Source organism: Geotrypetes seraphini, chromosome 3 (genome assembly GCF_902459505.1).
Source record: "Geotrypetes seraphini chromosome 3, aGeoSer1.1, whole genome shotgun sequence".
NCBI classification, from domain to species: Eukaryota; Metazoa; Chordata; class Amphibia; order Gymnophiona; family Dermophiidae; genus Geotrypetes; species Geotrypetes seraphini.
Window position 1 is genome coordinate 398,477,524 of NC_047086.1, and position 14,295 is coordinate 398,491,818.

Here is a 14,295-nt window from a genome sequence, read left to right on the forward strand (position 1 = left end):
CTTAGATCTAGGATGGTATGAAATCTCCAAATTTTCTTGGGCACAAAAAGTACCTGGAGTACCTTATAATAATAATAATAACAATTTATATACCGCAGGACCGTGAAGTTCTATGCGGCTTACAATGATTAAAGATGTTACAGATTGAGTGGAATAAACAAAGTACAGACTTAGTGATTAACAGTTCTAGAGATCGTTTGTTGAGGACTAAGATTGCATAGGTTGGTTTCCTAAGTATTTCAGGAACAACCTCTCATCCCCACTCAGAAACTCAAGCTCCTTCCAATCCTTCCGCAAACACTTGAAAACTTGGCTCTTTGCAAAAATCTAATCACCTCCCATTCTCCAGTATTCTGTCCCTCTCTTTCCTCTTAGTCCCTCTCCTTTATCCCTTATTGTAGTTCCTTTCCTCTTAACTCTGTAAACCGTGCCGAGCTCTGCGCTTGCGGAGATGGCGTGGTATACAAACCTAAGGTTTAGTTTAGTTTAGTTAGATGTGTTTTCAGGCGTTTTCTGAATTCCCTATAAGTAGTAGGCACGAGTAATTGTTCTAGATCTTTACCCCATAGTGCCGCTTCATGTAAGAAAAGATGTTGGTGGTGACTTTTAAATTTACAACCTCTAACCCCTTATCCCCTGGTGGCATGAGCTTGACTGCACTTGACGCATCTAGTGGGCAATTTGATGGTTTCTGATGAACTATTTGAAGAACCCACTGGTTGGAGGTTACAAGGGGCCACCATTGATAGTTAAAATTTAGCCTCCCCTCTACTGGTCAGTCATCTGGAAAGGTTACTGTTACAGTGGCTATGCTCTCCTGAAGCCACCTGCTTTGACTGGGAAGTTGTCTGAACCTTCTGCTGATAGCCACCAAGGTGTTTGTTTTTTGTTTTGTTTGTTTTTTGCTTAGCTACCAGGTGTCCACTAGTAGTATCTGTGCATATTAAGTAAAATTATCAGTGTACCCACCAAATGTTCTCTCAGGGTTTCCGCAGCTGGCATTGTGCTTGTTGCATTGTACTTGTCACAGCGAGACCTGGAAACCTGCAACAAGTACCCACCAAATATTGATGGCTACATTCAGACCACAAAAAATTTATGAGAACTTCTCCCTGAGTAAAAAAGATTCTTGCTTGAATTCCATGCTGAAAGTTTGTGAACCCCTCACCCCACCCCCAGAATGGCTATATTTTAGCACAATTTATACCTGTTGCTTCTATCTCTATAACATCACCAAAATTCACCCCTTCCTCTCTGAGCACATTACCCAGACCCTTGTTCACACTCTCGTAACCTCACACTGAGATTACTGCAAATCTACTTCTAACTGGTCTCCCGCAGTGCCCCCTCTCCCCCCTGCAGTCTGTGCAAATCTCTGCAGATTGGATATTAGTTGAAGCAGTTCAGCTATAGTCCCTTTCAGTTCCTTGATGACCCTCAGATAGATGCCATCTGGTCCTGGGGATTTATCGCTCTTAAGCCTATCAATCTGCTTGCATACCTCTTCTAGACTTGCTAATAGGTGATTGTAACATGCGGATGTTGATTGGGGTATCCTAATTGCGGGGTCCTCTAGAGGTAGGTCTTGTCAGATAAATCTTACCAATTTTTTTGACTGGGTGACCAGAGAATTGGATAGAGGATGTGCGCTAGATGTGGTGTATTTAGATTTTAGCAAAGCCTTTGACAGTGTTCCACACAGACATCTAATAATTAAACTGAGTGCCCTTGGGATGGGTCCAAAAGTGACGGGCTATGTCAGGAACTGGTTGAGTGGAAGGGACAGAGGGTAGTAATCAATGGAGATCATTCTAAGGAAAGGGATGTTACTAGTGGTGTGCCTCAAGGTTCTGTTCTTGGGTCTGTTCTTTTTAACATTTTTATAAATTATATTGCTGAAAGGTTGTCGGGTAAGATTTGCCTCTTTGTGGATGATACCAAAATCTGCAATAGAATAGACATGCTGGATGGTGTGAATAACATGATGAAAGACCTGGCGAAGCTTGAAGAATGGTCTGAAATTTGACAGCTAAAATTTAATGCTAAGAAATGCAAGGTCATGCATTTGGGCTGCAAAAACCCAAGGGAACGATACAGTTTAGGGGGTGAAGAACTTATGTGTATGACTGAAGTGCAGGACTTGGGTGTGATTGTATGTGATGATCTTAAGGTGACCAAATAGGTTGAAAAGATGATGGCGAAAGCTAGAAGGATGCTAGGTTGCATAGGGAGAGGTATGGCCAGTAGGAAAAAGGAGGTATTGATGCCTCTGTATAAGACTTTGGTGAGACTTCATTTAGAATATTGTGTACAATTCTGGAGGCCGCACCTTCAAAACGATATAAAAAGGATGGAGTCGGTCCAGAGGAAGGCTACTAAAATGGTGTGTGGTCTTTGTGATAAGGCGTATGGGGACAGACTTAAAGATCTCAATCTATATATTTTGGAGGAAAAGCGGGAGAGGGGAGATATGATAGTCATTTAAATACCTACATAATATAAATGTGCATGAGTCAAGTCTCTTTCATTTGAAAGGAAACTCTGCAATGAGAGGGCATAGGATGAAGTTAAGAGGTGATAGGCTCCGGAGTAATCTGAGGAAATACCTTTTTATGGAAAGGGTGGTAGATGCATGGAACAGTCTCCCGGAAGAGGTGGTGAAAGCAGAGACTGTGTCTGAATACAAAAGGGCCTGGGATAGGCATGTGGGATCTCTCGGAGAGAGAAAAAGATAATGGTTACTTTGGATGGGCCATTTGACCTTTATCTGCCATCATGTTTCTATGTTTCTAACTTGAATCTCTTGTCCTCAACTGCATTTTCAAACAGAAAGAACAAGTATTAGAGTCATGGGCAGGTCCAAGGTACCTGATGTACCAACTGTGCAGGTGAGTTATCAAGATCAGCCTATGACATTGGGTGCACCTCTTAAAGGCACTGGGGGTTTTCCTTGACATTTAAAAAAATATTGTGGCCAAATTAAATTCCTCAATTGTGATGCAAAAATGGGCTCACTCAAATTATAGACAAATGGGCTACTGTCTAATTATAGGCCCAACTCCACGAAAAAAAAGACAACTTAAAAGGGCAGCAAAAATCTACAAAATACATGTGAAAGGGAGAAACTAATTTCAAAAGAAAAAACTCAAGGGAGAAGGTACAGAAATCACATTCAAAATCTCTGAAGAAAAAGAACACTTGAAATTTGTCCTCTATGCTCTGGAAAAAAAGCAGACTGAGTCATCTATGTGTGTTCAGCAGGAAAGTACCCATTTATGTGAGGTATGGAGCTGCTAGAAACTTCTGCATATTTTTGCAGTGAGAATAGGCGGCCTGCTTGTCCTCGGAGAATCAACCTTTTCAGTAAATGTTTCTGAGCATATGCTGAAAGGGACATACACTCAATTAGAAAAGACAAATGTGTATGTTTATTTGTAATCCATCTAGAAACAAATTGATAGAATGGCATATAAATGTAATACATACATAAAATGACCCTCATTTGAAATATGAAGAGGATCATTGTATCAAGCACACCCCACAGTCAGTAATGCCTGAATATATGCTACAATAGCACATGAGCACTGTTGGCCTTAGTAACATAAGATGGTACCCCTGCCCAGTCTAAGCAAACAAGGGACTTGCAGCCCTGAATCAACCCTCATTCCTTTCCCCCACAATGACCTACGTCCTCTATAAGCATCAAGACCTTTTCCAAGGCTCCCTTCAGAGACCTCCACTTCAGAATTATCAAGACCTACCATACAACATCTTCCTCTGATCTGGCAAGTAATCTTGGCTTTTCAGGCCAGAGGCAATGCCTGCTCCCTCCTTATCTTCTTGCTTCACTATGAAAAATGTTACTGGCTGACCTTAGGTTCCCTATGACCTACACATGCATATAGGGGAGTACAGAAGAATCTTGGCTCAGCCAAAGCCATTTTGCAGAGCAGTAAAGTGGGAATCACTCCTGCTTCAAATATGATGCCCCTCCTCCTCCAACTCTTTGCTAACACCAGTAATACAGCCTCTATATTAAAGCTTCTAAAGTTAGATAAGATCAAAATGTGACATTTTTTTCAAATATTATTATCTTCTCTAAAGCATATAGGCAAGAAGTAGAATGTTAAATACAAGAAAATCTATTCATTCACAGGGAAATAAAGAGATTTACTCAAAACCAGAGAGAGTAAGATCATAATGAACAAGTCGGCTATCCAGAGCAGAAAACCTTTGGGGAGATTAGCACCAATACCAGGATTCCCACAATAGTGCACTGTTTTAATCCTTTGTGTAAAAGAGTAAAGGAAGCCAGCTGCAAGAGCAAGGTGGATCAGTGCTGGATTAGGGTGTGGGTTCATTTGATACGCTGCTGCACTAGTTAGTTGAATAAAAAGGAATTACAATCTGTTGATCATTTTTCTGCATATTCAGAATGACTAGCATGGTTACAAGAATACTTTGCTCAAGTTATAACAAATTTGTTATGTTTGAAGCTGTACCTCTCCTGAAGATAAGACATTATTAAGATATTCCAAAAATGATTCATCTTTGATTTCATTATCTGTGAAAATAAAAGTGATTCCTTTTCCGTCGGCTCCAGCTACTCTGTATAGCACCTTCAGGTCATCAGTTAGATTACTTATGTTATAAGACCTGGAAAAGAAGAAAACTATTACTAATCATTTTCATGTAATTATACTTTTCTTTTTGGAACCACACAAAGGATTCAATTCTGTAAATGGCACCAAATTTGGGTGCCAAATAAAGCAAGCTAAGCATTATTCTATAAACGACACTCATTGTGGAGTGCCATTTACACAATAGCATTTAGTGCAGGGACCTGAACCCAATTGGCTTTACCTAAATTAAGTATGGATCCTATGAAGGCAGCCTATGACTAACTCCTCTTTTTCCACCCGTTCCTCTCTTTTTATCATAATTATGGAGTTCTGCCCTTCTTCCCTTTTGTAATTTCCTTTACCGTTGTGGTTTTATGCTCTTTATTTTGCTTTGTTTGTCATTGTCTTAGAATGTTTTAAATGTAAACCGCTCAGACAGTTGGATAGGTGGTACATCAGATTTTTAATAAGCTTAATAACACTGCATGCAAATCTTATCTTAGAAATGCTCTTGACCCACCCATGCCCCATCCATGGCCACATCCCCTTTTCAGATCCATGTGGAAAATTTACACACACAACTTTATAGAATACCAACCATAGACGTTGGAATGAGGGGGGGCACAGGGGCCGTTGCCTCCCTCCAAATTGCCCAGTATTAGGGGGGAGCAAACAGGGCAGCTGCCCTATCTCCCACCATAGCCTGCAAGCGACTTTGCCATGCTCCGGGGCTCTAACGCTGTGCTTGCTGGCTTCCCGACCCTTCCCTGATGAAACCGGAAGTCATGTCATGAGGGGGGAGGGAGGAGAAGCGAAGGTGGCAAGCAGAGTGTTAGAACCCCGGAACATGAGCGAAGTCTCTTGCAGGCCAGGGCGTTGGTGTCGGGAGATAGGACAGGGAGGGAGGTGTTCAACTCATTGCTCCTGCTTGCTTTGGGCCTTCCTTGCTGCCGGGTCCTGCCTTTGTGGAAACTGAAAGTAGATGGAACCCGGCAGTGAGGGAGGCCTGAAGCAAGAGGAGCAGTGAGTTGTGAATGCTGCGATAGGAAAGGAGGGAGGAGAAATGGAAGAGGGAAAAGGAATTCTAATGCTGCACCCAATTGGGGAGAAGAAAGACCAGGGAAGGGAGAGGAGAGGAACTAGAGATGCTAAGTCCATTGGGGGGGGGAGAGAGAAATACTGCTGCTGCACCCAACTGGGGAGAGAGAGGGGAAAGAGGAAAAAGAAAGCCCAGGGAAGGGGGGGGGGATAGAAATGCTGCTGTTGCACACAATTAGGGGGAGAGAGGAAAGATGGAGAAGGAAGAACAGGGAAGGGAGAGGAGAGGAACGAGAGATGCCAAGTCCGGGAGGAGAGAAGCGAAATGCTGCTGCTGTACCCAATTGGGGAGAGAGAGAAAGAGGGAGAAGAAGACCATGGAACGGAGGGAAGAAAAGGAGATACCAGACCAATGGAGAGGGGATGAAACTGAAATGAATCATGTACAAAGGAGAGAAGGGGCACAGGATACACAGTTTATTGAAGGGACACAGAAAGAGAGAAGATGCCGTGTGGAAGAGAGAGAGGGTGGACACTGGATGGAAAGGGTAGAGAGAGCAGACAGTGGATGGAAGGGGCAGAGAGAGGGTGGACAGTAGATGGGGTAGAGAGAGAGAGGGAAGAGGCTGAGTAGAAGGGGCAGAGAGAGAGGACAAACGTTGCATAGAAAGAAGAGCAAAGAGAAGATTAAAGCAGGAGCGACAAAAGGTAGAAAAAATTTTTTGTTGCTTTTTGTAGAATCAAGTAGTATTGTAACTGTACTGATAAAAATCTATAAATAGGAAATGGAAATAAGGCAATTTTCTTGGAACAATACCTAACGTGACCACATGTCCCGTTTTGAATGGGACCGTCCTGTTTCTAATTACCTTGTCCCGTTGTCCCGAAGCACACCCAAAATGTCCCGTTTTCAGAGCCCAGGATTTCTTCCTGCTTCTCCTTGCTTCCCTGATGCAGCAACAGGCCAGGCGCTGCAGCGACTGCACTGCACAATCGCCGGGCCTACAAGCCTTCACCACCAATGTCAATTCTGACATCAGAGAGGAAGTTCTGGGAATTGACTTGGAGGAGGGGGGTGGAAACTTGTAGGCCTGGTACTTGTGCAGGGTGGCTTGGCTTGGCTTTTTTTTTGGGGGGGGGGCAGGGGAAGCAGGCTGTGTCGGGGAAGCAGGGTGGCTTGGCTTGTCGGGGGTGGCAGGGGAAGCAGGCTGTATCAGGGAAGCAGGGTGGCTTGGGGGGAAGGGAGAGAAAAAGAAAGAGAAAGAAATGAAAGAGCTTGGCTTGTCGGGGGTGGCAGGGGAAGCAGGCTGTATCAGGGAAGCAGGGTGGCTTGGGGGGAAGGGAGAGAAAAAGAAAGAGAAAGAAATGAAAGAGAGGATACAGTCTGAAGGAAGTGCAACCAGAGACCCATGAAATCACCAGACAACAAAGGTAGGAAAAATTATTTTATTTTAAATTTAGTGATCAAAATGTGTCAGTTTTGAGAAGTTATATCTGCTGTTTATATTTTGCACTATATTTAATGGGATCCAGAGGATCCCGGGGGGCGAGAAGGGGGGGGGCAGGGAAGGAGAGGAGGAGGATCCGGGGGTCCAGTCCCATTCTGAACAAAAAAATAAATGGTCACGTTAACTATACCCCTTTCCTTAGGTCAGGACAGGATACTATAACAGCAGTGTGGAGGGGCATAATTGAAAAAAACGTCTAAGTCCCCTTTTGGCCTAAGGCCTTAAACGTTGAAAGTAGAAGCAGGGAAAATGTCCATTATCAAAAAAAACGTCCAAAAGGAGTTTTTTTTTATAATGGCCTGCCTCTAAGTTCAGTTGTTTAAACACCCAGACCACCACTACATCTACACTAACACCATATAATCAACCAAAAAAAGCCTATCTCCCAAATGCCCAAAACAAGAGCTTTTAGGCGAAGGAGGAACCATTCCTTCGCCTAAAAGCTGGATTCTGTAACCGGTGTCTGTCAAAAACAACACCGGTTACAGAATCTACTCCCCCCCACCCCTACAATGATCCGGACAGGAGGGAGCCCAAGCCCTCCTGCCCCGCAGCACCCCCGAACCCCCAACACGATCAGGGCAGGAAGGAGCCCAAGCCCTCCTGCCTGGCGACACCACGAACCCCCGACAGCATCGGGGCAAAAGGGAGACCAAGCCCTCTTTCCCTGGCGATCCCCCTCCCCCCCATCTGCCGATTACGATATGGCCAGGAGGGAGCCCAAACCTTCCTGGCCACGACCCCCACTACAAAATCAGGCAGGAGGGAGCTCAACTCCTCCTGCCCAAGCAAAGCCACTACCACCACCCCCCCCCCCCATACACACACACACTAAAATACGGGCAGGAGGGATCCCAGGCCTTCCTGCCCTCGATGCACCCCCCCTGCTGACCCCTCGATCCCCCCATCCCCTATACACCCCTCCTAACTTTAAATCATTGCCTTTCAATTAGGCAAACAGAATTCCTGGTTGAGTCCTTTGATTTTTCAAAATTATTTGTACATTGCTTTTAGAAAGGTTTTAAAAACACATTTGTTTGATAAATTTATTGCATAATCATTTTTTATTGTTTTAACTGTACTACCTTTTTAATGCTACTTTGTATAATCTTATTTTATGTAAACATCACTGATTGTCCAGTTCTTCTTCTTTGTGAACTGCCCAGATCCTCTTTGGGTGGGCGGTATACAAGAATTAGTACTATTATGGGAGCAGGGTCTGGGGTGGAGCTTTCAGCCCCCCCCAATAAAAACAAAAAAGCATTCTGCTGCCTATGTACCAATTATACAGAAGTGTATGTTCAGTCGGTATCCTTAATTGATTTTTAGCACCCAATTATTAGCATTAATTGGCTCATTAAACAGGAACTCTCTCCGTGATTCTGTTCAGTGCTGCTTATGTCTGGTAGCAATCTATAAATATTAACAGTAGTAGTAGTAGCAGCAGTAGTGATCATCAAATAGTTTGATATAATATAATAGCTTATGTGGAGGGTAGCCACACAAAATTCCAAGTCCTGGATTTCAAACATGCTGACTTTAGTAAGGAATACTGAAGAAATAGCTGATAGATTGGGAGGACATACGAGAAGTAGAAAGACAGTGGTCCAAGCTGAAAGGGACTATAAAAATGGCCACGGACCTTTACATAAGGAAAATACGTAAAAGCAAGAAAAAAAGGAAACTAATATGATTCTCCATACAAGTGGCTGAGAAAATAAAGGCAAAGAAGTTGGCCTCTGTGAAATACAAAAAAACTCAAGAAGATGAACACAGAAAATGTAGAACTCTGTAGTGGTGATGTGATGTAATTACATTACAATTTAATTATTACAATGAGATGTTATAATCACTGTCAGATGTTTCAATAGATTTCCCCTCAACACAGAGGTTAAACATTTATTTTTTTTTTTTTTAATATTTTATTTATAAATTTTCATTCTTACAATATTTTAATTGTACATATAAATTTCAAATATTGCATGAAAAAATTTGTGATTACAAATAATTCAATTATCAGATATTATATATCCCTCCCATTTTTTCCAATACTTAAAACCATATAATATACATTCCCTTCCCCTCCCCATTCTAATATAATCATTATTGTGATAATTTATTTATTAATTTTATATTCTTACATCAATTAATTTATATATAATATAATTAATTATTTCATAACATTTGTAATTATATTCAATATATCATATCATAAATAGTAAATCCAAAAATTATATAAGTCCCTCCCCCTTCCTATATATCTATTATAAATGTGCTAAGAAATCTAATCAGTAGAATAATTTGTCAATGGTTGCCAAATTTTCATGAAATTATGAAGATTCCCATGTTGTAATGCTATTACTTTTTCCATTTTATAGATATGACAGACAGAGTTCCACCAGAATGTATAATTTAATTTGGTGAAGTCCTTCCAGTTTTGAGTTATTTGTTGCATGGCGACTCCTGTCAATATTAATAGCAGCTTATTATTATTTGCTGAGATCGGACTCTGAGTTCTCATTGCAGTGCCAAATAGTATGGTGTCATATGAGAGTCCTACATGATTTTCTAATAATTTATTAATTTGGGGCCAAATTAAATTCCAAAAGGCATTTACACAGGGACAAAAAAAAATTAAGTGATCTAACGTCCCTATTTCTGTTTTACAATGCCAGCATCTATTGGATCTAGTGCTATCTATCTTTTGCAGGCGCGTAGGGGTCCATAACACTCTATGTAATAAAAACATCCATGTTTGATTCATAGATGCTGACTTTGTAGATCTTAATCTCCAGGACCAAAATCGTGGCCATTGAGAAACAGAAATTGTCTGTCCAATCTCAATACTCCAAATATCCCTAAGTCCATTTTTCTTTTTTTTATTTAAAAATCCATATATTAATTTGTACCATTTTGCGGCTTGGTGTCCCAAGAAATCCGCCTGGAAACATAGAACTTGTAGACTATATTGAGTATTAAGATTTTTCCATTCAGGGAACCCTGCCTGAATGGCCTGCTTCAATTGCATCCATTTAAAATATTGTGATTTATTTAAACCAAATTTATTTTGCAATTGTGAAAAACTAAGCAGTGAACCTTCTGAAATGACATCATTTAATGTTCGTATACCTGCACTTATCCATTGTTTCCAGACGATTTTAAATCCGCCAATCTTGATCCTGGAGTTTACCCAAATAGACTGATTTAGTGATTTAGAAATTGGATCTGTTGATAGGTTATTTATAAATCTTAATGTTTTCCAAGTATCTAATAAAATTCTGTTATCTTTATATCTTCTAGGCATTGTTATGCTAATTAAATGATCTAAATGTAATGGGAACAGGAGCCGCCATTCTAAATATAGCCAATCTGGTACATTCTCCATGAGATCTGGGAGGATCCAATACATACCCTGTCTTAGAATATAGGCTTGATGGTACCTATAAAAATTTGGAAAATTTACCCCTCCCTCCACAATTGGTCTTTGTAAAGATACTAAAGCTATTCTGGGTCTTTTCCCAAACCAAACAAATTTTGTAATAATATTATTTAATTTTTTATAAAAGGACCCCTGAAAAAATATTGGTATCATACTCATTTGATAACAAACCACAGGCAATATCATCATTTTAATTGTTTGAACTCTTCCCCACCATGAAAGATGTAAAGGATTCCATTGTTCACACATTTCTGTAATTTTTTTCAATAAAAGTTTTTCATTTTCTTTGACTGTATCATCTATTGTATTTTTGATCATAATTCCTAAATATTTTATTCCTTCCTCTTTCCAAATAAATGAATATGAATCAAATAATCCTTTGGTGCAGTGAACATTAATAGGAAGAATTTCTGATTTACTCCAATTAATTTTATATCCAGAAAATTTTCCAAATTCCTCTAGAAGATTAAGTAAATTTGGAATAGTATTCCCCGGTTCTCTTAAATATAATAAGATATCATCTGCATATGCAGAAAGTTTATATTCCCAGTAAGAAAATGGGATTCCCTTTATCTCCTTAGTTTGATTAATTGCAATTAACAAGGGTTCTAAAACAATATCAAACAGTAATGGGGACAAAGGACATCCTTGTCTAACTCCCCTTTGCAAGTTAAATCTATCTGATAAATTGTTATTTATATATAATCTTGCACCAGGAGAGCTATACAAAGTCTGAATCATTTTAATAAAATCGGGTCCTATTCCAAACCATTCTAGAGCTTGATACATAAATTTCCATTCTACTCTATCAAATGCTTTTTCTGCATCTAAAGATAGCATAAAAGTTGGATCATTCATAGTTTTTGCTAGGTTTAAAGAATGAAATGCTAATCTAGTGTTGTGTGATGAATGTCTTTTTGCAATAAATCCTGTTTGATGTACATCAATAATGAAAGGAAGAGCTTTAGCCAATCTTATTGCTAGTACTTTAGAAATTAATTTACCATCTACATTTAGTAAGGAAATAGGCCTGTAGTTTGAAACCAAAGTAGGATCTTTGTTTGGTTTTGGTAAGACAATAATTAGTGAATCAGCCATTGTACCTGATATATTTCCATTATTCATTTGATATTGATATAACTTTAATAGATATGGTAAAATAATGTTTTGAAATGATTTATAAAATTCAACCGTATAACCATCACCACCCGGAGCGGATCCAGCTCTAAGAGACTTCAATGCTGATTCTATTTCTTTTAAAGATATAGGTTCTTCTAAACTTCTTTTTATATGATCTGGAACATTTGGTCCAATAAATGAATTTAAAAAACTTAGTCCATCTCGTTCTTTATTTTCATAAGATTCAGAAGAATATAAATCTTTATAAAAATCAAGAAATTGTATTAAAATGTCTTTATTATTAGTGTGTGTATTACCTTGTATATCTTTTATTGCAATAATCTTGGATTTTCTTTTTTTTGCTTTAAGAAAATTTGCCAATAATTTTCCAGCTTTATTTGAATTTCCGTAAAATTGAACTTGTCTATTAAATAAATCTTTCCTCACAAATTGAGAAGAAATCTCATTATATTTAACTTTTAGTTTTAATAAATCTTGTAATGTATTATTTTCCCATTTTTCAATTAATTTATTTTCTAATAATTTAATTTGTTTTCCTAATTCAAGAAACTGTTTTTTATGTTGTTTGTTAATATATGCTGAATATGAAATAATATTACCTCTCATTGTTGCTTTAAAAGCATCCCATAAGATTTCAGCATTAATATTATCCGAATCATTAATTTGAAAAAATTCTTGTATTTTTAATTTAAATTCTTCCAGAAAATTTGAATCTGCTAAAAAATTATTATCAAATCTCCAAATTGAATTGAAATGTTCAATATCATTATTTTGAAGATTAATCCACACACCAGCATGATCCGAAATTATAATAGGATCTATTACTGCTTTTAACACACGCTGCGCTAAGTTATTGGAAACAAATATATAATCAATTCTTGAAAAGGATTTGTGGACCTGAGAACAAAAAGAAAATTCTTGATCATTAAAATGAAGAATACGCCATATATCTACTAAATCACAAGATTGAATCAAATTATCTAAGCCTAATGATTTCATAATTCTACTTGGTTTTTTATCCAAAATTGGATCCATTACAGCATTGAAATCCCCTGCTACTATTAAATTAGATGTAGCCAGTGGTAAAAGTAATTGTTGAATTTGTTTGAAAAACTCCATTTGATTCGTATTAGGAGCATATAAATTGAATAAATCCATGGTAGTATTTCCCAGATCCATTTTGATATGCACCCATCTACCTAAGGGGTCATAATTTATTAATTTGAAATTTGCATTACATTTTTTGTTTATCAATATAGCCACTCCAGCTTTTTTCTTTAAAGCCGGTGCAAATAAACATTTAGAAATCCAGCCCCCAGATAATTTTTTAGATTCAATTTCCGAAAGATGGGTCTCTTGAATGAAGTAGATGTCCGCATTTTGATTTTTAAGGAATGATAATATTTTTTTCTTCTTAATAGGATGATTTAAACCATTGACGTTCATAGAATAAATTTTTATATCCATCTATTTATAATTAAAATTTTAAGCAATATTCTATGATAATAAACATGATTAGATCTTAGCACAATTAATGTATATTGATCCCCATTCCCTCCCTTTATTTTCCCACCCCACCCTCCCACTATCAATGTTTGACTTGGAACACACATTGGACATGCAAAACCTATATACCCTCCCCCAGGCAACTAATCATTCAAAAATTATTTTAAAAAATTAAGTTCTAATTCAATATATTCTATGTTTCTTTACCCACCCTATTATTCATTTTCCCTTCATTAATAATCCCATTATATATTATAATTCATATCAATTATAATTGAATAAATCATATAATATTTTGAAATCATTAAATATAACTATTATGTTAATCCTTCAATAATACAATGTTTGTACACAGTTCTAATTCGTATATATTAAATATTCATTTAAATAATTAAATATATTTGTTGTTATTATTCAGAATTAAAATAAAATCATTATTAAACCATTTTTTTTTAAATAAATATCCTCATTCATAGTAATATAAATAGATAACATATAATATATATCTTTAAGATTCTATACTTAATGTCTATATTATAGTGATTTCCTACTAGTTAATCAATTTTTCCCCTCAATAATATTAGCAGTAATAAATATAGAAACAATAATTCTATAAATAAATTTATATCTATTATTAATATAATATATATAATAATATCCAGTATATTAATAATAGCTTAATTAAAATTTATCAATGTTTTAAAATTGGATGGAAAAAAATTTATAAATAATTTAATTCATAACATCCAAAATATTATAAAAATTGTTAAATCAAAGATTTTCAAATATTTAAAAATAATTCATTTTGTTAATAGTCATTGTTTTTTCTTCTTTCTTTTTAACCATTTTTATATCTTGCATTTTTATTTCTTATCCTTAGATGAATCTTCTCTTTTTTTTTTTTTTTTTCAGTTTTCCAGGATCTTGAAAAACATTGTCTTTTTCTTCTTTTCTTTATCTTCTTATTTTTCATATTATCTTGTATTTTTTCCTTTTCTTCTTCAGTTGAGAATTGTCTTTCAATCAGTTTTTCATGTTAACA

General features: G+C 37.4%; 1 protein-coding gene across 1 annotated transcript in view; it reads right to left on the reverse strand.

Annotated features, from left to right (window-relative positions):
* DNAH8 (dynein axonemal heavy chain 8) overlaps positions 1–14,295 on the reverse strand; it is a 1,666,792-nt gene that overhangs the window by 290,847 nt on the left and 1,361,650 nt on the right. The window contains 1 exon segment of the mRNA XM_033937418.1: positions 4,503–4,656. Coding sequence (XP_033793309.1) covers positions 4,503–4,656 — 154 coding nt within the window.